This window comes from Puma concolor, chromosome A3 (assembly GCF_028749965.1).
Source record: "Puma concolor isolate L17-30 chromosome A3, mPumCon1.1.hap2, whole genome shotgun sequence".
Lineage (NCBI taxonomy): Eukaryota > Metazoa > Chordata > Mammalia > Carnivora > Felidae > Puma > Puma concolor.
In genome coordinates this window covers 122254406-122277901 of record NC_141669.1, presented here as the reverse complement: position 1 = coordinate 122277901, position 23496 = coordinate 122254406, and the positions used below count along the sequence as shown (strand labels likewise).

At 39.9% G+C, this 23496-nt stretch overlaps 1 protein-coding gene across 1 annotated transcript in view; it reads right to left on the bottom strand.

The window, feature by feature from the left end:
- The window catches only part of TOP1 (DNA topoisomerase I), a 96989-nt gene that overhangs the window by 6000 nt on the left and 67493 nt on the right, over positions 1–23496 (bottom strand). The window contains exons 12-20 of the mRNA XM_086702812.1: positions 22645–22766; positions 21607–21729; positions 19274–19461; positions 18849–18993; positions 4988–5131; positions 3294–3479; positions 2218–2286; positions 1577–1691; positions 493–620 (exon numbers count right to left, since the gene is read on the bottom strand). Of these exons, the coding sequence (XP_086558938.1) occupies positions 493–620; positions 1577–1691; positions 2218–2286; positions 3294–3479; positions 4988–5131; positions 18849–18993; positions 19274–19461; positions 21607–21729; positions 22645–22766 (1220 nt within the window). The remainder of the gene's footprint in view (positions 1–492; positions 621–1576; positions 1692–2217; positions 2287–3293; positions 3480–4987; positions 5132–18848; positions 18994–19273; positions 19462–21606; positions 21730–22644; positions 22767–23496) is intronic.

The following is a 23496-nucleotide window of genomic DNA, read 5'->3' as shown; positions in this document are numbered from 1 at the left end:
AGTGGCCAGTGCAGGAGTTCTGTCCACAGAATACAGACTTTATTAAAAAAAAAAAATAAAAAAAAAAAAAAATTTTTTTTTTAAATGTTTATTTTTGAGAGAGAGCAGGTGAGTGCGCACGTGCATGTGAGCCTAGCAGGGGAAGGGCAGAGAGGGGGGGAGACACAGAATCTGAAGCGGGCTACAAGCTCTGAGCTGTCAGCACAGAGCCCGACACAGGACTCAAACCCACGAACCGCAAGATCATGACCTGAGCCGAAGTTGGAAATAGACTTTCTGAACAATGAGTACCTGATACTCAGTTATCTTCATCAGGGATAACTCCTATCATATTTCCATTTGTTTATCTTTAGCATGGACATATCTTCCAGAACAGACCTAGAACTGGCCTTCTCATATCCCAGCCCAGAAGGCCTCTTATTTGCAGATCATCTATCCACAGCAGATGTGGCTCCCTTCATTTTGCGACCACACCATCCAGATCCACATTACCTTAGACTGCAAGTTCATCATGGACTTCTCAAAAGTTTTGGGTGGTGCCCTCTGATGGTTACAAAGAATTGCAACAGCTCGGTTGGCACGGTTGTAAGACAGGATCTTTGCTGGGATGTTCTCATCAGCTGTGAAGAAAGAAACATGACAATAAAAGAGTTAGTTTGTATATCTGAGGAGAATATACCACATGGCTTCCCCAGCACTTCCTCATGATTCTGCCAGCCCTCATCTCACTAAGATGATCAAGTTCTCCTGAGACACAAGGTCAAAACTGAGAGTCAAGTCATCAGCTTGTCTGAAAGGCCACCCCCTGTCCCCCAATGTAGTCTGAAGAAAATGTAGAATTGGAACAGAAAATGTCTGTAGAGGAGGACAAGACAAAAGGATCACAAGCTTTATGTTTTAAAATCATAAGTTGGTATCTGTTTTACAAAGAAAAATTCAAAGTGTCATTGGAGGAATATTTTACTTATGTCACATGGCATCCTTTGTCCCACCCCAAAATACTGACCCTCAAAATACCCTCTTTGGATTTTCTGGCTTTTATATTCTAAAGCCATTTGACATAGAGGACAGAGGAAATTTAGCAGTGGCTGGGCTCTAGAAAAAGAAGTTTGTGGATGTTGGTCATACCTCCTGCACCTAGTTTTTAGGAGAATACTATCAACTCTTAAGGGGGTAAAAATGGCAGAAACTTCAGGGGAAGGATGTGCTCTCCTTTTGCAAAATAACATGACAACTTTGTTCTCTCCAATTTAACCAAACATTATAGCACTTTCATCCTATTACCTTTATTAACATACATATAAAATATAAAATGCAGGCATTTTCAGAACAAATAAAAGCTCCTGTCAGCATTCCATGAAAATAAATCTTGACGTTGGGGTAGGAAAGGTGAAATAGCACTGACCTTCTGTTTATACAACTAAGCCTCAGCTCTCTATTAGAGATACGGAAGGAAAAGTTTCCAGTCACAAAGTTAGGGAGAAAAAGCAAAACCGATCCAGGACTTAAGCTAGCTGAGCAAGGGCAATGGACGTACAAATAAGGGTACAGGACTGCTTGGCCAAACAATACTTACGGGCTGTGAGTTCTTTCAACTGTTGCTGTAGCGTGATGGAGGCATTATATGTACGGAACACCTTGGCTGTCAAGCCCTCCATGAGATCCTGAAGATGCTTATTCAGAATACCAGTCTGGAGGAGACAAGGCACAGAGTATATTGGGATTTAGGTAAAAGCCCTACCACTCTGCCCCTTCTGGCAAGCAAGCCCTAGGACATTTATGCCAGTGCAATCTCAACTCTGCCAAGTCTACTGCCTTGCCAGTGAGAAGTTAGAAAAAAAAAAGAAGAATTCCAAATTACAGGCTTGCATGATACCTCCCTATGAAGTACTTTAATCTTAAGCAGGCCAATAAAACAAATGTGTCCTTCCCTATTAAGACCTTCCATGATAAGCTATCAGGCTTTGGTCTCCAGCAGAGGTGGCTGGGCATCCAGCAAGAGAAGACTCTGTTAAGAGCCAGAAGAGGATAAAAGGCAGGGTTTGTCTACCTGTCTCAGGACTTTGGTCGTGAATTCACTATGTGCCTGAGGGAGGAAGTGTGTCTAGGATAGGATGGCACAGGAGGAGAGTCCAAGCCACCCCTGGGCAAACCTCTCCTTTAGGAGCTCGAGTGGCTCTGGCCCCTCCTCCAACCCACTGCACTTTGTCCACTCACATTGAGTCTATCAAAAAGATCATCCTCAGGCTGTTTGTTCTCCATAAATAGCTGTAAGTTCTTAAAAACCTAAAAGAAATAGAAGAACCTATTATTTGAAAAGCCTTTACTTTGGAAATAATTGCAAACGTACAAAAACTTGGAAAACAAAAAAGCACAAGGAACACTGACATCCTTTACCAGATTCACCCATTATTACCATTTTACACGTCATTTGCCACTGACATAGTACACATGTCTGCCCCATTTCTATGTGTGTGTATATACATGTTCATTGTTTGTTCTGAACCATTTATGGGTACTTGTATTATAGTCCTTTACCCTTAAATACCTCAAGGTATTTCCAAGAATTTTCTAAGGATAGAGATACTGCCTTACATATGCACAGTACTCATCAACTTTATAAATCTGCATGAGGACATACTTTAGTGGTCCAGTTTGGTCAGCTGACCTAGTGATGTCCTCTACCTCCCCAGTATGGAACCCAATCTAAGGTAAGGTATTATATTTGTCATGTTTCTTTAGCCTCATTTAATACGGACCACTGCCACAGCCAGCAAAGCCCAATTACCTGATTAGACATCAGGCTGTTAAAGGACTGGATTATGGGGGCCCTGCAGCACCGTCTTCAGCTGTGGGCTCAGAGGTTTGAGGATAACAGGCTACTGCTTTGCTCAGTCAGGAGTTGGGGAGAGGCTGAGCAAAGCTACAAAAATGACAAATGTGCAACATGACCAGGGGATACTAAAACATGGTTGAATCATTACAACATGGTGAGTTAAATCTTATGCTGAAATTTGTCATAAGGGCCCACTCTCTACAGCATGCTCTGTTGAATACTACTACAGGATGTGGCCCCCTAATCCCAGAAAGGTAGCATGGAGCAGAGGAGGTGAGGGACAGGGACTAAAAGGAGGTACACAGGACAACCAACAACACCTCTCCCCTCCCTTTCAAATCATTTTCTTCTAGTGCTGAGCAAAATGCAGAGCATACAAAAAGCACTCAGTAACTGTTGAATGACTGAATGGAAGAAAGAAAAAACAGGCAAGGGAGCACAGGCCACAGGAACTTACTCGTTTCTCAACAGGTACTTTGTTATAATATCTGATTGAATCTTTCCCAAGGAAGTCAAACTCTACCACGTATTCCTGACCATCCAACTCTGGGTGCAGATTGATATGCTCCACACGAAGTGAACAGCAACCCACAGTGTCTGCTGTTTCTCCTTCTTCCTTCTCATTGCCTGCTCTCAGAGCAAGCTGTCCAGGGAGGAGGGAAAAATGAGAACAAATGAAAATACTTCAATCTCACAGGATCTACAAGAAACCCAAATAAGTCTCCCAATTCTCTTTGGGACAGAGCATCAGTCTGCAAGGTCTGAGAATTCTGGATTCTACACTAGTGCTGCTTCTTCAAATAAATGAAGTACAGAGAATCAAAATAGTATTATCCTTTCTCAGAAAACCAAGCTTCTCTTTATTCTGTTCTCTCAAATGGGGATGGAGGAAAGAACCTCTTTCTCTTTCTTTCTTTCTTTTTTCTTTCTTTCTCTCTCTCTCTCTCTCCTTCCTTCCTTTCTCCCTCCCTCCCTTCCTTCCTGTTCCTTTCTTTCTTTCTTTTTTTTTTAAACAAAGCAGGGGCACCTGGGTGGCTCAGTCTGTTAAGTATCCAACTTCGGCTCAAGTTATAATCTCATAGTTCACGGGTTCAAGCCGAGTCAGGCTCTGTGCTAACAGCTCAGAGCCTGGAGCCTGCTTCAGATTCCATGTCTCCCTCTCTGTTCCTCCCCTGCTTGTGTTCTCTCTCAAAAATAAACAAATATTTAAAAAAAGAAAAGAAAAGAAAAGAAAAAGAGTGGCTCTCTCAGCATTTTTTACTTAAAGAGATATATTTCAGTTTATAAAAAAGTAATAATAATAAAACAAAGCAGCATTCCTATTCTGGGCAATCAGACTCAACATGCGAGTCTCTTAATTTTGCTTATTTTTTAGATAACTCAGAATTTGAGCTAATCAGCACTAAAATTTTCTAAAAGATACTGACAAACTGACCTCCCTCACGGTCTTTCAGGGGTGCCTGGGTGGCTCGGATGGTTAAAGCTTCAGACTCTTGGGTTTCAGATCAGGTCATGATCTCATGGTTCATGAGTTCAAGCCCCATGTCGGGCTCTGCATTGACAGTGCAGAACCTATTTGGGATTCTCTCTCTCTCTCTCTCTCTCTCAAAATAAATAAACTTAATAAAAAAAATTTTTTTAAAACATAGTCTTTCAAACTGTAGTTGTGATACATTAGTGGTTTAACCAGTTTTAAGGGTTATAACCACCCTTTTTAAAAACAAGAAACAATTTAAAATGTCAGAATTCACTCCTTGTAGAAAGCTAAACATTGTTTTGTGCAACTTTTGTTTCAGTTATACACAAACACCTATATGTATATGTATACATATATACATATATACATACACACACACATATATATATATATATATATATACATACATACATATATATATATGTGTTGGGTCTGTGATGTAAAATAAAATTTTTTGGTAGCTTATAGTCAAAAAAGAATTTGAAAATGTCACAGTATTTCTGGCAGATTCAGATAGCAGTAGACTCTGAACGCCTCTCTCTCCACTTCTACCTTCCTTACTCAACCAGAGGTTGGTGCTTCTCTAGTACTTAGCACAGGGCCTGGAGGAGTAAACAAGCTCCACATCTTTGATAAGCTGAACATGTTAAGCAATGTGACAGGACGATGCTCACCTTGTCGATGAAGTACAGGGCTACAGCTCTCTGCCGAACTTTCATCTCTTTGGACTTCCAGTCTTCTCGATACTGGTTCCGGATCTTGTCCACACACTTCTTAAGCCGCCGAGCGGTCTCATATTTCTGCCAATCTTTCTCACCCTGCAGAGACCCAACCCCAAAGGTGGATTGCTTAGGAATGGTGGAGTAAAAACAGACTTTGAACACCCAAGTTCAGAGCTGTGAACCAAAGAAAAGAAGCCTGAGCTTAAGCAAGGTAGAAAAAGAGTAGTGAAGAGAAACTATAAAGCATTTAACCTGATGAGAACTCATGCTGTCCTGTTTCACTGTCAAGCACACACACGACTCCATTCTAATTGCTAAATTGTTTATGTTCTTGGGAAAAGCCCACATGGCATATCCCCAAAACGGACTTCTGTCAACACAAAGGGTATAAACATCCCCATTCCCACATCAGCATCATGGCTCTCTCTGCTCCTGAATCTGTGAGCCAATAGCAGTTTTCTGCTAAGACCGAATTTCATTACATTCAAGACAACCATGCACAATTTGATGGAAGTGTCAAGGAAATAGAGCCAAAGATTACAACCTGTAATTACTAAGGAACACAATGACTTCCAGGAACAGCTGTAATCATTCACCATTTTCTAACTTCTGCTTTTTTTTCCCAATATATGAAATTTATTGTCAAATTGGTTTCCATACAACACCCAGTGCTCATCCCAAAAGGTGCCCTCCTCAATATCCATCACCCACCCTCCCCTCCCTCCCACCCCCCATCAACCCTAACTTCTGCTTTTAAAAGTATTCTTGATTAGATTGAGGAAAGCAATGTTACTAGGAAGACTTTTTTTTTTTAAAACATTAGAGCTTTTGATATAAGATTTTAAGATGGATTTTAAAACCAATGAAGGGGCGCCTGGGTGGCGCAGTCGGTTAAGCGTCTGACTTCAGCCAGGTCACGATCTCGCGGTCCATGAGTTCGAGCCCCGCGTCAGGCTCTGGGCTGATGGCTCGGAGCCTGGAGCCTGTTTCCGATGCTGTATCTCCCTCTCTCTCTGCCCCTCCCCCGTTCATGCTCTGTTTCTCTCTGTCCCAAAAATAAATAAAAAACGTTGAAAAAAAAAATTTAAAAAAAAATAAAAAAATAAAAAAAAATAAAATAAAACCAATGAAATGTTTTTGAAAGAGAGTGAAAAGATAGTCTCTACCCAACAGTGACAGGAGATTAGTCCTGCTGCCACGCTGAAAGGAAATTCACAAGCAAGGGCTGATACTAATGTCAAGTGAGAAAGGTAAGAAAGGGGGAAAAAAAAAAACCCAAGGACTCCCAAGAGAGTCAGGGAGTATTCTAAGGTCTAAAACAGATTATATGACATGAATACAGGGATGGAATTCAAGAACCCAAGAATCTCTGCAATTAATTCCCCCACCTATGAGAGAGAGGGACATCGTGATTTTTACCCACATAAGCCTAGCTCCCGCCTATGCCATGGGACACATGGTCCTTGAAGTGTTCAGAACTGTGGTCAAAGTAATCAGCCTTCTGAGCATGCAGGAAAGTTGGCTAAGTGAAAGCAAGAAAGATCTACTTCTAGCTCCACCAGCACCCCGAACTGCAAGCTCACCCGGCTGCACTAAGGGTTCATCACTCTGCCACAAATGTATGTGCCCAAGTTGTTTGTAAGTGAACTACTTGTTGTGGGTGGGTGATTTAGCAGTTGTTGATACAATACAGAAGAAGTATCAAAGTTCTATTTCCTGACAATGGCAAGCTGAAAATTTCTCACTGGTTTTTCCAAGTATGTACTAACATTTAACAGGGTGAAGAAAAGGTGTGATATAGCTGTCCTCATATACAAGTAATCCATTTCCATGACAATCGTGCGAGAGAGACACACACGCACAATCTTCAACAGCACAGCCTCCCGCTCAGGAGTGGGCTCTTGGCCATCACTCTAATGCATGCAGGCCTACTAAAGCCTAACTCCAAGTCTTCAAAATCCTGTAGGGTCACATTTGCGCAATTCCTTAGTTATGCCACTGAAACAAGGTTTAGAAAAACCCAACAAATAAGCCATTCACAGAGGGTACCACAAGACCAACTTTTCCTCACAGGTTGGCTCGGCTCCTGACCCAAGGATCCAGGATTCTCTCAAGTAAGGACATAAGAGGCGGGGCGGAGGGGCAGAAGCCACTTTGTCTAGGTCTGGGGGAAGGAAAGCTAGCCTCCAGGAAGTATGCTTAGCCCTGCCGTCAGTTTCCTTGAACGGAATCCAGACAGTAAAAGGCACTTGAACAAGCTTTCTCAGACTACTCCCAGAAAAAAAAATATCCATTTAGGTCTTCCAGACAGGGTCCTCCTCAAAACCATTGCAGTGAAACAAGGTATCCACCACAGGGGAACTGCCTTTAACCCCCTCCCATCTTTCCCTACCCAGTCAACCCTCTCTACGGATGAGAATCTAATTTGATTACTTATAAGTGACATTCTTTGAGAGATTGTTTTTAACTAGTGGGCTCACCATATTTTCTGGTTCTAATATAACTGCTTACTCATTAAGCATACTGGATAGGGGCACCTGGATGGCTCAGTTGGTTTAAGTGTCTCTTGATCTCGGCTCAGGTCATGATCTCACGCTCATGGAATTGAGCCCCACATCGGGTTCTGTGCTGACTGTGTGAGCCTGCTTGGGATTCTCTCTCCCCCTCTCTCTCTGCCCTTTCCCCACTGGCACACTTGCTTTCTCTCTCAAAAATAAACTTAAAAAAAAAAAAAAGTCTAAAAAAATATATATATATATACACTAGGTAAATGGGGTCAGGATCTGAATTCAGGATACAAAGTGGGAAATGAGCTGTTCCTGTTCTCCAATCCTCTCTCAGAGATTTGTATTGGGGAGCGATGACATTTGCCAATATTCTTAAGTGGCTCTTCTTCTTTATTTGTTGGAAGATTTTTTAATTTTTTAAGGAATCTCTACACCCAACTTTGGGCTGGAACTTACACCCCTGAGATCAAGAGTCACACACTCCACCGACTGAGCCAGTCAGGAGGCCCATAAGTGGCTCTTCTCACTTAGCTGGTGATGCACCAAAAGAGGAATGACTAGCATTCTGAATTCCAAACATCTAACATTTAAACAAAACATACAACAAACTGGCCTCATACATTTAATACCATGTTTAAAGATAAAATCCAACCAACTTTTCATATATGCTCATTTTTAGATGTTTGCCTTATTACTGATATGTAGAGGTTGTTATATATATTCAAATTCTTTTCCACATACAAGTAGTGCATTTTAGTCCACTATTTCCTATTCATCTTTCATTCTGAATAAATCTAAAAGAGATTTTATGTTATACAATTTTAAGTGTACTGTTTAATCCGTTTTAACAATTCATAACCCCTGTAACCTACATCTCATCAAGACAGAGAATATTCTCTATCATTTGAGAAAGTTTCCTCGTGCCCCTTCCCAGTTAATCACCAACTAAGCAAGCACTATTCCTTTAATCTGACTTGTATCATCATAGCTTGGTTTTGCCTAATTTAGAATATTGTAAGAATGGAATCCTACAGGGGTGCCTGGGTGGCTCAGTTGGTTAAGCGTCTAACTCTTGATTTGGGCTCAGGTCATGGTCTCACAGTTTGTGGGTTCGAGCCCCATGTAGGGCTCTATGCTGACAGCGTGGAACCTGCTTGGGATATATTCTCTCTCTCTCTCTTCTCTCTCTCTCTCTCTCTCTCTCTCTCCCCCTTTCTGCTCCTAACTCATGCTCATGCATGCGCTCTCAAAATGAATAAACTTAAAAAAAAAAATGGAATAATACAGTATAGGTTCTTGTGTCTGGGCTTCCCAATACGTTTTTAAGATTCATCCATGTCGTTGCATTTATCAGTAGCTTGCTCCTTTTAATTGCTGGTATATAGATACAATCCAGGACTATCCCTAATGTGTTTGATGAGACCATGCGTTTATTCTGTTGATGGACCCCCCTAGGATGTTTCCATTTTGAGACTTGCACGAATACAGCGCTGCTATAAACATTCTTGTACAACTCTTTTCGTGGACATAGGTTTTCAATTTCATTTAGGGCAAAAATACCTAGAACTGAAACTGAGATCTCATTGTGGTTTAAATCTCCTAGTAATTAGTGATGTTGAGAACTCTTTCGTGTGCTTATTTATTGGCCATACCTCTATCTTGTTAAGCATCTGTTCAAATCTTTCGCTTTTTATGCGAATGTTTGTCTTTTTTATGGAGTTATAGGAATTCTTTGTATATTCTCGATACAAGTTTTTTGTCAGATATACATGCTTCCAATATCTTCTCCCAGCCTGTAACATAAATTTAATTAACCTTGTCCTTTGTTGAACATAAGTTTTTAATTGTAATTATTTTTTTTTACATTCACTTATTTTTGAGAGACAGAGAGAGACAGAGTACAAGTGGGGTAGGGGCAGAGAGAGAAGGAGACACAGAATCCGAAGCGGGCTCCAGGCTCTGAGCTGTCCGCACAGAGCCCAATACGGGGCTCGAACTCACAAACCGTGAGATCAGAACCTGAACTGAAGTCGGATGCTTAACTGACTGAGCCACCCAGGTGCCCCAATTTTAATTTTTTTAATGTCAATTTTTGAGAGAGAGAGAGAGAGAGAGAGAGAGAGAGAGCGAGCAGGGGAGACGCAGAGAGAGAGGGAGACACAGAATCTGAAACAGGATCTAGGCTCTGAGCTGTCAGCACAGAGCCCCATATGGGGCTCGAACTCACGAGCTGTGAGATCATGACCTAAGCCGAAGTCGGATGCCCAACCAACTGAGCTACCCAGGCGCCCCTACAAGTTTTTAGTTTTAATGAAGTCAACTTTATCAATTGTTTCTTTTATCATTAGTGCTTATTGTGTCCTAGGAAATCTACAACAAGGTCATGTAGATGTTCTATCACGATACCATCTACAAGTTCTAGTGTTTTATTCCTTCTACTTTAGAATTCAGAATTTTAAAGATTCAGAATATAACTTTTTAAAAAATAAGCGTTATGTCTTATTTTACTTTTCTAATAAAACTCACCAAAATCAGAGCTTCCCAAGACTATAAAGTTTTATAAGGACATTTTCCTTCAATCCAGCTCTTTAATCCCCAGATGGTTACATTCAAAAGTTTGTAGGTATATACATCTTTGAAACCCCCCAAAATTATAAGCTCTAAAGATAGAAAAGTGTATTTCTCCCTAAGAATATTTTATTAGGATTGAATGCAATGTAATGTCAACACGGATTCTAAAGTTTGCTGTACTTAATTTAAAGAAAAAATGACAAATTTTGTTCATAAAGTTAAGACCGGTTGAAGAACCTCACTTTTACTAAGGGCTACTTTACAGGTAATGAGACTAGATCATGTTTCCAACCTTGGCAGTGGGCTGGACTTAGCAGTGAGTACCTTAATAAGCAGTCCTTTTAACCTCTGGATCTATGGTTTATCCAGGATCAGAGAGCTTTGTAGAAACCACTGGTTCCAGAAGGCTGACTGTCATTTTCCCGCTATTTCATATTCCATGGGCACCAAAGTACAGAGTGGAAGAGGAAGGGAATGGAAACACTTGCAACAAGATGTCTATATAATGAAAATCCTGGAAGGTAAAGCAGAACTAACCAAGATGAGCATAGAAAGATGCGAATGAGCTCAGGACAGTCTTTACCTGAAACACACATTCCTGCGGCTCTCAAAAGTCCCTAATGTTTCGACGGCTTGTGAGGCTGTTTGTAGTATAAACCTGACTCTGACTGCAAGTAGGCCAATTAAAGTTTCCGGAAAGGGAGACATTAAAAAGATACACTTCAGCTGTGTGTTTTTTTTTTTTTGTTTTGTTTTTTTACCCTTGACTGCCCAACTTTAAAAAATTGCCAAAAGTCTCTTAGGGTGTCTGGGTGGCTCAGCTGGTTAAAGCATCAGGCTCAGGTCATGATCTCACAGTTTGTGAGATCTGCGCTGGGCTCTGGGCTGACAAGTGCAGAGCCTGCATGGGACTCTCTCGCCTTCTCTCTCTGCCCCTCCCCTGCTTGTGTTCTTTCTCTCTCTCAAAGTAAGTAAATAAATATTAAGAAATAAAAATAAAATTGTCAAAAATCTCTAAGTCACGTCATGCTTGAGCTAAATTTCTTAATGGAACAGAGATGGGGTAGAACAGAACAATAACATAACACAGGGGAAGTGAATAAGTAAAATAAAGACAAGCAAAAGAATCTCAGAATAGAAAAGTCTCTGGAGGCCGAGAAGAAAGGTATAGAACAAAGCCCCATCATGGTAGCCTCCCATGTTTTGGATCCAAAGTCCCTAATGAAGTACAACCATCAATTACCACTCAACACACTACTACAAAAACTTATTTATAGACTTTTGGGTTAGATGGGGTTAAGTGAAATCATACTTTAATCCTCAGGTTGCTTCAAACAGCAATGAAAGTGCTCCAAGCAAGATGGGGAGACCTAAAGCCAGGGCCTGTGTTAGTTTAGGCTGAGCTGGGCTCGAAGACTGCTATGAGGAGGGAGCAGAGAAGTGGAGAGCAAAGAACAAATGAGAATGATAACATGGACAAAAACCACCTCCCAAAGTTTACAGACAGAAATTCCAGAAGACAAAAGAAAAATGACTTAGAAAAACTGCCAACAATAATTAGTACACAAATTCAGTTCAGGCAACATTTTAAAAAACAATCTAACAAAGGTTTCCTCATATATATCAATTATGAATAAAGAGAAAACAGATGTAACAGCCACAAAAAAGGACAAAAAATTATAAAACAAAACAACAGAAATGAAGTGAAATAAAATTCAGTACACATGAAATAATAATTAGAAATTCTGAAAGCAAAAATTAATAATTAAAATGAATTATAGGGGAGATACAAACTTCAGGATGCATATAATCAAAAGGAGAATTAGCAAATTGGAAGGGAGTCCTAAAGAACTTCCCCAAATAAAGACCAGAACTAGAGGTAAAGAATATGAAAATAGAGGGGCGCCTGGGTGGCGCAGTCGGTTAAACGTCCAACTTCAGCTTAGGTCATGATCTCACTGTTTGTGAGTCCGAGCCCCACATGGGGCTCTGTGCTGACAGCTCAGAGCCTGAAGCCTGCTTCAGGTTCTGTGTCTCCCTCTCTCTCTGCCCCTCTCCCACTCCCGCTCTGTCTCTTTTTCACTCAAAAAGTAAATAAACAGTAAAAAAAAAAAAAAAAAGAATATGGAAAATAGAGCTTTAAAAAAAGTGTAGATGGAGAAGCTCCAATGTTCATCTAAGAGAATTCCAAAAGAAGCAAATGGAAGGAATGATCTAGAAGCTGTGGAAAAATGGCTGAGAGTTTTCTAGAATAAAAATACATTAGTCATCTGATTCAAAGTCTAGTCTGAGCATCTATACAAAAACAGCAAAACCTTGGTTTGTGGGCATAATTCATTCTGGAAATATGCTTGTAATCAAGCACTTGTATATCAAAACGAATTTCAAGAACCACTGGCTCAGTCGTGATCATGTGACATTTGGTGCCACATACTACGACTTCTATTGCAAGACATCGCTTACTAATCAAGTTAAAATTTATTAAAGTTTGTATGTCTTGAGGAACACTCAGAACAATCCAAAGTTTTACTGTATATCCATATTTAGATATACAGTAATAAAGATACTCTTTACTGGAGAAAAGATAGATTATAAGAATGAAAATAAAGAAATTTTCAGATAAATAAATACCTAGAGAAAGGTATGGAGTGTAGAAACTAATCAAATATATCTCACTGTGATAACTACTGAATGGACAGAAGGTTAGGATTTTATGTATGATTGTGGGTTCTTGTAAAAAAAAGAAGTAAAACTTAAGCAGAGGAAGTATGCGGTGTAAGAACTGGGAATGATTAGTTTAAAATGCCCTTATTTACAGGTAATTTAATTGTCTATGTAGAAAATACAAAGGACAGATGCTTTTAGAATAAGAGCTCAGCAACGTTGTCATATATTACCACTCTAGGAAGAACAGAAATGTAGTAGAAAAAAAATCACATTCAGTAGCACTAAAAACTGTAAGGTCTCTAAGAAAAAAAGGCTTTAAACATAGGAAAAATTTCTGTGGAGAAGATTACAAAGCAATATTAGAGGGTATATTCAAAGACATGAATTAGTGAAGAAGTAGAATATGTTCATGGACTGGAGGACTCAAAATAATGTATCCTCCCACCCCCCCACTAATCTACACATTCAATACAATACAAATCTCGGGACACCTTGATGGCTCAGTCGGTTAAGCATCCAACTCTTGATTTCAGCTTAGGTTATGATCTCACCAGTCGTGAGACTGAGCCCTAAGTTGCCTGTTTGGGATTCTCTCCCCCTCTCTCTGCCTCTCTCCTGGCTCATGCGCACGCACTTTCTCTCTCTCAAAATGAATAATAAACATTTAAAAAATTTTAAAAAATCTCAACAGTATCCATTAGAACATGACAGATTTATCTCAAAATGAATGCAAAACATCGGAGAGGAAAGAACAGTCAAGACAATTTTGAAGAACGAGATGAAGGAAAACTTGTCCTATGCAGTAAAAACTTACCAAGCTACAGTAGTTAACACAGTAAGCTACTGATGAAGAAACAAACAAACAGGACAGAGAGCCCAGAAACAGATTGACACACATGTAGAAATTTGATATATAAACAGAGAGGGTAATACAACTAAATAGTTCTGGAACAACTGGTTATTCATTTGAAAAAATGCATTAGATCTCAACTTCATACCATACACAAAAATACATCTGAATAGATCAAAGATCCAAATGCAAAAAGCAAAACTTGAGAAATGTTGACAAGGATACATGAGACAGAAATGTGTACATGCTGTTGGGGGAATGATGGTGATGTAAACTGGTTCAGGCACTTTAGAGAACTTAAAAGTATCTAATAAAGAATCTTTAAGGAAAATTTTCATCTATACAAGGAAAATGTGTTTATTCCAGAACTATTTTTTTTTTAATTTTTTTTTTCAACCTTTATTTATTTTTGGGACAGAGAGAGACAGAGCATGAACGGGGGAGGGGCAGAGAGAGAGGGAGACACAGAATCTGAAACAGGCTCCAGGCTCTGAGCCATCATCAGCCCAGAGCCTGACGCGGGGCTCGAACTCACGGACCGCGAGATCGTGACCTGGCTGAAGTCGGACGCTTAACCGACTGCGCCACCCAGGCGCCCCGTCCAGAACTATTTATAATAGCAAAGTATCATAAATAACTCTAAATGTTTCTTGACAAGGGAATTTTTTTTTTTTAACATTTATTTATTTTTGAGAGATGGAGAGAGACAGAGCAGGAGCAGGGTAAGGGCAGAGAGTGAGGGAGACACAGAATCTGAAACAGGCTCCAGGCTCTGAGCCGTCAGCACAGAGCCCGATGTGGGGCCTGAACTCATGAACCATGAGATCATGACCTGAGCCGAAGTTGGACGCTTAACGGACTGAGCCACCCAGGCACCCCAAGAATAATTTTTTTTATAAAATAGAATACCATGTAGCAAATAAAACAAGTAAGTTAGAAGTATATGTCAAAAGAAAATCTCAATACAAAAGCTGAGTGAGAGAAGTTGCAGAATGATCTCAATAACTTACCTAGTTTAAAAATGTGCCTTGTAAAACAATACTACATATTATTTATGCACACAGAAATAAATTATGAAAAACAAAAATATACACAAGAATGAAAACATTAAGTTCAGTAATAGTAACCTCCAAGGAAGAAGGAGAATGGGGGGTGGGGTTCAATTGTGTTCATCAGAATACTTTTTAGGAAATGAAGTAACTGAACAAACAGGATACAATGTTAAGGTTTGACACAGCCAGATGGTGGACATAGTATTCAATACATTATCTATTCTTGTATGTTTGAACTAGTTCATAAAAAATAAGACCCCTAATGTTTGTATCTATTTTTTTTTTAATTTTTTTTTTCAACGTTTATTTATTTTTGGGACAGAGAGAGACAGAGCATGAACGGGGGAGGGGCAGAGAGAGAGGGAGACACAGAATCGGAAACAGTTGTATCTATTTTTTTAATTTTAATTTTATTACTTTTTAAATTTACATCCAAGTTAGTTAGCATATAGTGCAACAATGATTTCAGTAGATTCCTTAATGCCCCTTACCCATTTAGCCCAGTCCCCCTCCAGTAACCCTCTATTTGTTCTCCATATTTAAGTCTCTTATGTTTTGTCCCCCTCCCTGTTTTTATATTATTTTTGCTTCCCTTCCCTTATGTTCATCTGTTTTGTATCTTAAAGTCCTCATGAGTGAAGTCATATATTTGTCTTTCTCGGACTGATTTTGCTTAGCATAATACCCTCTAGTTCCATCCACATAGTTGCAAATGTCTCTTTTAAATTTCTTTTTAATGTTTGTTTCTGAGAGAGAGAGAGAAAGGAGAGAGAGAGCGCGAGCGTGCGCATACGAGCAGGGGAGGAGCAGAGAGAGAGGGAGACACAGAACCCAAAGCCGACTCCAGACTCCCGAGCTGTCGGCACAGTGCCTGACTCAAGGCTCGAACTCACCAACCATGATATCATGACCTGAGCTGAAGTCAGACGTTTGACTGAGCCACCCAGGCGCCCTGGAGTTGTCTATTTTTATCTAGAGAATGCTTCTCCTACTGGCACTGCATTTAAAGACTATTCAAAATACTGTCAAACCCCAACCTCTGATGTTCTCACTGTTTTGGTGAGTGGGAAACAGCCAACAAGGATTGGCAAAAAGCTGGAGAAATCACATTTCTTTTTCCCTTCCAACTTCCCAAGCCTTTAACCATCTTCATGACTCTTAGGATCCCAACCCAGCTGAGGAGAGTCAGCCACTCTGTGAGGGGTATAAGATTCTAGGCAGGCCTACCTGTGGGTGACTTCTAGGTTCATTACCATAACCATCATTCAGAAACTTGCACAAATCCCTACAGTATATGGGGGTTATCTGGATACTGTCAGGAATAAATTGGTGGCTCTCAGCTCTGGAGGGTCTCCACCTGGCCTATCAACAATGGAGATCTCAACCGGTGAAGGCTCTCCTATAATTAACTTGAATCCTGGATATTAAGAGAACGCAGTATACATTTATCTGGAATCTGTTCACCTCTCTCCACCCACACTGGCATCATTTTGTCCAGGCCACCACTATCCATTGCCTAGAATACAACAGTATCTGATCAATATTCGTACTTCTGGTATGCATATAATCCAATCTTCACAGAGGTTAGTGCTCAGAATGATCAGTTATGTCACAAGTTTCTAAAATACGAATCTGGTATTGTTCCTCTTGTTAAAACCCAATAGCTTCCTACTGGATTTAGGAGAATATAAACAATTTTACGAAACAGCCTGAAAATCTGGCCTGCATCCCCCTGTAGCCTCCTCTTCCTGCCCCCTTCCTGCTCACTGTACTTCTCTCAGTACAATGACCTTCTCTCAGTCCTCAAGACCACCAAACTCTTTCTCACCTCAGGGATTTCAAAAGGCAATTTTCCTTATCTGGAACATCCATTCCCTTATCCTTTCCATGGATAAATCCTATTCATCTTGTAAGTCTTATCTTAAATGTCACTTCCTCAGAAAGGCCTTCCCTCCACCCCGGTCAAATCGAATGCCCTGATACATTCTTATATGGTACCCTGTACTTTCCCTTTGCATCATTTACAAGAGCTCGTGTTTACTGGTGTGACTGTGTGTAAAGCCTCGGAATCTTGTTGAAGCGGGTCTATGTTCCAGACACGCCTCTGTTCAAAGTCCTTCAATGGGTCCTCACCAGATGCAGAGCACAGACCAGTCTCTTTAGCATGGCACTTAAGGCTGGCCACAATTTGGCAGTAGGATTATCACACGCAGGCAATCAGGAGGCTAAGGATTTAAGTCAGAGTGAGTAACTAACTACTGGATCATGAGCAAGTTTTTTGGCCTCCAAGAGACTAAATTTATTTCGCTATAAGACAGTGGCATTAGTACATGTGGTATGGTTGTTAAGATAATCAAATATAAACTTATGTGAAAATACTTAACAGTAACCTGGTATCATTATTTTGTTTTTTTGTTTTTTTTTTTTAAGTAGGCTTCATGCCTAGTGCAGAGCCCAACACGGGGCTTGAACTCACGAACCACCCGAGATCAAGACCTGAGCTAAGACCAAGAGTTGGATTGGATGCTTAACCAGCTGACCCCACCCAGGTGTCCCAAATTTTTATTTTTTTTCCATGTGTAAAATACACATAAAATTTAGCACATTCACAATGTTGTGCAAGAATCACCACTTGCTAATTCTTTTTGTTACTTCTTTTTAACACTTCTCACTCTCCATCTATAATGACATAATTCTGTTTGGAATATCTCTCTTTTAACACCAACAGTAACCTAATTTCCTTCATAAAGTTGTTCCTCATCCGTAAGTGCTGGGAAATAACTGCTGCATTTCTCTAAAGCACGTAATGCTTACCTTTCTTCTAATACAGTTGAATACTTACCCAATTTGCCCACTAGCCTAGGAGTTGAGAGCTAAAACCACCATTTATCTACCTTTATTTCGGAAGAAAATAACATGCCCCTTTAGAACACCTGACTTCTGCTCGTGAGGGTTTTCTTTCTGATTCTATACTTAAACTAGGAAAAGTGACATTTTCCAACTGAATGGCAGGAAGTATCCGAGATTTTTCATATTAGAACAAAGAACTATGGGGTGCCTGGGTGGCACAGTCGGTTGAGCGTCCGACTTCAGCCAGGTCACGATCCCGCGGTCCGTGAGTTCGAGCCCCGCGTCGGGCTCTGGGCTGATGGCTCAGAGCCTGGAGCCTGTTTCCGATTCTGTGTCTCCCTCTTTCTCTGCCCCTCCCCCGTTCATGCTCTGTCTCTCTCTGTCCCAAAAATAAAAATAAAAAAACGTTGAAAAAAAATTTTTTTTAAATAAAAAAAAAAGAACAAAGAACTATAAGCTAGAGAGTGTGCAGTTTATAGCGCTGGCAAAACACATAGCCTTTTTAGGTGTGGCTTTCATGTCTTACCATGTTCAATAACCTATAAACCAAAATTAAGAGTGTCTTTAGTGCCAGTCCTCTGTAAGTTAACAGTCATAGTCTACAAAGAACTCATTTCTTGGCTGCCTTTTTAGAGCTCATCTCTCTTTTAGGTTGTTATGCAAAGTTCCACAGTACATCAGAGGGAGGAAGTTCTCCCAAGCAGGGTATGCCTAGCAGGCTAACAAGAACGGACTGTCCTTCCAAGACAGTTTTCCCCTTTCAATAATAGTATTAACAAATAACAACACAGGGGTATACAATGGTTTATGATGTGCTTTCATATACATAATCTCACCTGGTCCTGGTGGAACCTATCCAGGTGTAACCTTAGGAAGCCGAAGTATGTTAAGACTCTAGATTTTACAACTTCTGGATTCAGAGCAATTCTGCTTCCTTCTTCAGAGCCAAGAAAGGGGGGGAAGGAAGCAGCAGGAGCCAATTTACATTTACTGCATTTTTCATCACAACCCCACCACTGGATAGTAAGCAACACGAAGGTAGGGACTGCATCTGTTTTGTTTACCAACACAGTTCCTAACACCATGCATACATATGGTATGCCAGGCACATACTGGGATTTCAGTAAATATTTGTGAATAAATGAATCAGATTATAATGTGACGCAGAAGACAGATACACCTAAGGAAGGCATGAAAATACTTGATTTTGTGGAGAGTTTTTAATTTGTCACAGTGATTCTAGAGACCAGTAACACTACATTTCAACAAGAGATTATCAGCCCCACTAACTGGGGCAGCTCTTAGCTACGTCTTACCTTGATTCGTGAACTGGGGTTCAGCATGATATATTTAATGGAACCTTGGATGTTCTCTGTCCAGGAGACCAGCCAAGTAACCTTGTTATCATGTCGGACCTCTTTCCATTTATGTCCTGTAGGAGGAGAAGGAACCTTGGCATCTCTGTGGAAATAACAAAGTAGGAGGGTAGTGAATTGAGGAGAAGTGAGGGACAGTTTCACCTTTTGTGACCTAAAGTGGGTAAATCTGCTGAGCATGTATTTCCAAATTTCCTCATCACCAGTCAGTAACTGAAAAATACTAGGAGATCTATATATATGGAAATACTGTGCTGTTCCCAAACAGACTTATGCAACCTAGGAAATACTCCCAGCAACAATATTCCCAAGAACAAATGAAGCCCCCAACTTTATTTCTGGCCCAAACAATGAGCTGTGCTCACTTGCTACAGTTGATGATTATATCCTCAGGCATGATCCGTCTCTTCAGCATGCCCATCTTGGGGTGGTTGCCACGGCCACGGAAAAGCCCAGGAGGTTCTATCTTGAAGTTGGCAATCCTCTCTCTGTGGTTATCCATAATACAGAAGCCATATTCTTTCAGTAATTTTTCATTCTCCTCTTTGATTTTCTGGAACAGAGCAAAGAAGTATTCAAAAGGGATTCAAATTGCTGTTCCCTATTCCTACTATTTTATCTCTTATTTGAGAACAGGTCAAGGTAGAGAAAAGTCTAAAAATCACTAAGAAATATGCAAATAGGGGTGCCTGGCTGGCTCAGTCAGAATAGCATGTGACTCCTGAACTTGGTTATGAGTTTGAACCCCACCATAAGTGTAGAGAATAAATAAAACGTTTTTAAAAATTAAAAAAAAAAAAAAGGAAAGAAATGCAAATAAGGATAACTTCTAACAGTTTCCAAACATAAACACAATAAAAATTCCCCAAAATATCTATGCTTGACTTCTAATTACAGATTCAAAACTGATTCTATTCTCTTAAAGGATTTATGTGTGAACATGTTACATAGGTATTTCTAAATATAACTTTAAAAACTAACGTCATTTTGTTGAGTAGTGTCAAAATGGCAGAGGGGTATGACTCTCTGACAGGCCTCATAAAAAAACATCTCCATGTTTTCTCATAGGTTCCAGACACATTTTAGTTGTACAGTACTTCAGATGGGTTTTCAACTCAAGCATACCTGTTACAGATTCTTTCCTAGGTATATGGGTACATACATTGTCTACTTTGTGATCCTTGCTCCAAAAAAGGAGTGTGGGTGTGGAATTTGGAGCCTCCTTACCCTCTGCTGACTCTTTCGTATTATACTTAGAAATTCAACTTAACTAAGTCCTGTTGCCTTGTAGGTAGAAACAGATTCAGAACTTGCTGGCAGGTGTCCTTGGCCAGGGCTCTGACAAGGTGATACTTCTGAAACTGTCCTATCTTTGGGTCACTATTTGCAAAAACAAAGCTCCAAAGTGGTTTAAGTTTTAAAATACCCCTGAAGTAAATAATAAATCAAGTTTCACTAACTGGGAATACTGAGAAGACTAAAATGGGACTGAAAAGTCTGGTGCATTTATCATTCTTACAGTAACTCAAATTTTAAACTAAAGGTCAAATAGGTACCATCAAACAATGAGTTATATAAATACAGTCGTCTAAACTGTATAAGCATGCACGTCCTTTAAAATATAGAAATTAAAGGGCTTTAAAATTCCTTACAGTCCTTAACATCTGGACCTCCAATTAAAGACAGAAAGACGGAAAGGAAAAGGAAAAGGAAAAGGAAAAGGAAAAGGAAAAGGAAAAGGAAAAGGAAAAGGAAAAGGAAAAGGAAAAGGAAAGAGAATAAAAGAAAAAGAAACTTTGGCCTGAATTTCTGTAGATCAGGGTTTGGCAAATTTTCTCTGGACTGAAAATATTTTGGTCTTGAGAGCTACACGGTCTCTGCTGGACCTACTCAACTCTCTTACTGCCTCATAGAGGCAGCCACAGAGGATATCTAAACAGCTAGCTGTGGCTGTGTTCCAATAAAACTTTTTAATTAAAACAGACAGCCTATAGTTTACCTACTGGTACCCTAGAAGAAAATGACATCTCACTGGATACTAGAAAGATCGTTCTGGAATGAAGATGGAGATGGATGAGCATGCCTAGATCCCAGGGAGATCAAGAACAGGGAGGTATGGGAACAATATTATCTGTTTAAAACCCTAATATCCAGAAGTCACTGTGCAGGTCTGCCCGTCCTTAAATACTGTATTACTGGAATTACTGACTGGTTTTGGATCAAAAGAGCACCAGGTTCTTACACTAAGTCATTCAATAAAGTGCCTATTATTCACAACATTCAGTATGTAAAGCCCTTAAGAAAATTTAAACTTTACTCGGCCAAGAATCCTAAATCTTCAGTACAGAGCCATGTAAAATTACTGAAGTCAAAGTTGTGTAGGAACCAAGAAGAAAATTAGATGAACTAATCACTATTCCAAAATTCTCCAGAGGTTTAAGACATTCTATAGTACCGGGGTGCCTGGGTGGCTCAGTACGTTAAGCATCCAACTTCAGCTCAGGTCATGATCTCGTGGTTTTTGAGTTCAAGCCCCGCATCGGGCTCTGGGCTGACAGCTCAGAACCTGGAGCCTGCTTCGGATTCTGTGTCTCCCTCTCTCTCTCCCTGTCCCTCCCCTGCTTGCACTCTGTCTCTGCCTCTCTCAAAAATAAATAAACATTAAAAAAAAAAAAAAAAAAAAGAAATTCTATAGTACCAGTTTCTCTTCCTTGCTCATCTGTTTGCGAGCTTCTGACTGGGCTTTGAAATACTGGCTCATCTGGGTAAAATCACATTTGCTTAAGTTGGTGATAATATTCTTCTCTTCATTAGTCATTTCCTAGTCAAAAAAGGGGGGGGGGGGAGACAGAAGAAGAAGGTAAATACACTATTTAATACCCTAGGTTTCTTTGTGATTACAGCAAAGCACCATTTTTTTCAGCCAAAGGTGTCTGGAGAGGTAGCCAATCTAAATTTGTGAGTTTCGAAAAAAAAGAAAACATAATTTTATTGCTTTGTGCTATTATAAAATATTTAATAGAAAAAAACTTTATATGATTTATCATTGAAAAAGCTCATGGAACTCTTATGTAATCTGAGCTCTTTACACCCTGCCATATCCACAGGCCTGTGTATCCCATAGTTGAGAAACATGAATACGTATCATTTCCTTTAGCAATAAGAGAAACATTTCCATACTTATTCTCTCTTAGAAACATCCCTACTCTACTCACTTAAAATGTTATTTTCAGGGCTATTCAGAAGGTAAACTTCACCTCAGCCTCTGTCCACATTATTCAAATTGAGAGTAAGTAGATTGTTTAAAATCACCTCAACAGATGTAGGACATGTGATTTCAAGAGCAAAAAGTACCAAAAGCAAGGAAGTAAGAATAAAAAGGGAATGGGACATCACATTAACATCTCTCTTTGCAATAGGAGACAGAGGGGCAGGCAGTCTTGCAGAGACAAAGTTTCCTTTGCTCAACCAGAATTGAGGTTTTTTTTGTTTGGTCTGATAAAGTCCCTCCTGCAGCCATATGAAAGTGAGAGGAAAGAAATATACATATTCTTGTTGGATAGAAAATCTATGTAACATAATGAACAAATAGGGAAAAAGGAAAAACTTTAAATACAATAAAATTCATAAAGCTCAAATTTTACATCAGAATTTTTTGTGAAGTTACAGTTTACTATTTAGTATTTGATTAATATCTTTGCGAGGTGCTAGGATATTAATACATGAGCTACAATACCTTTCTCCAGTCTTTAAAGAAATTTTTCCTAAATATTTCTTTAGTAGTATATTCATGGTCGAGCATTTTTGCAAAGAACGTAGCTACTTCTTCTGCTTTGGGGCTCAGCTTCATGACTTTACCTAGAGGAAAAAGTGGTTCCAAAAATTGAGGTGTATAATTCATGTTTTGAGTATAAATACTGAGCTCTGGAGAAGTCTTCTAACTAATGGTTTACCTTCCCAAGGTATACAAGGTCTGGTGACACATGGTAACAACAACAACAAAGACAATACACTGATTTATATCTAGTTGTAGAAGTTCTCCTTCTCTTTAGCAGATATTTACCTGGGTCATTCTCTGGAGACTATGCCAGTAAACTGTTCCCAGGTGCCTGCTCAGGACAGGGATGAGCTGGGGGAGGCCCAGCCACTCTTCCTTTTCCTTTCAGCAAGCAGGGTCCTTTACACCTCTTCAATGGTTTTTAAAAATCAAATCCTCAGAGGGACTCCTGCCACTGCTAAGCTAAGCAGCCTCTGTTCAAGAAGGGGAGGAAGGGATAGGGCAGGGAGTGGAAGAAAGGAATTGTGGGGAAAAGAAATAGGCATCTTTCTTCTTTAAAGTTAGGTGGGTGGAATATGAATAAAATAATATATATCCACAGCAGGCAAGCCCAGATATCCCACACGAAAAATCTAAGTAAGACCTTCCTCTAGAACTCTGATACTCAAAGTGTGGCTCACAGATCAGCAGCATTAGCATCACGTGGGCGTTCTGTTAGAAATGTAGAATCAAGCCCCAACCCAGATCTATAGATTCAGCAAGTGCATTTTAAGAGACCCTCAGGTGGCTCGTGTGCATACTAGAGTTTGA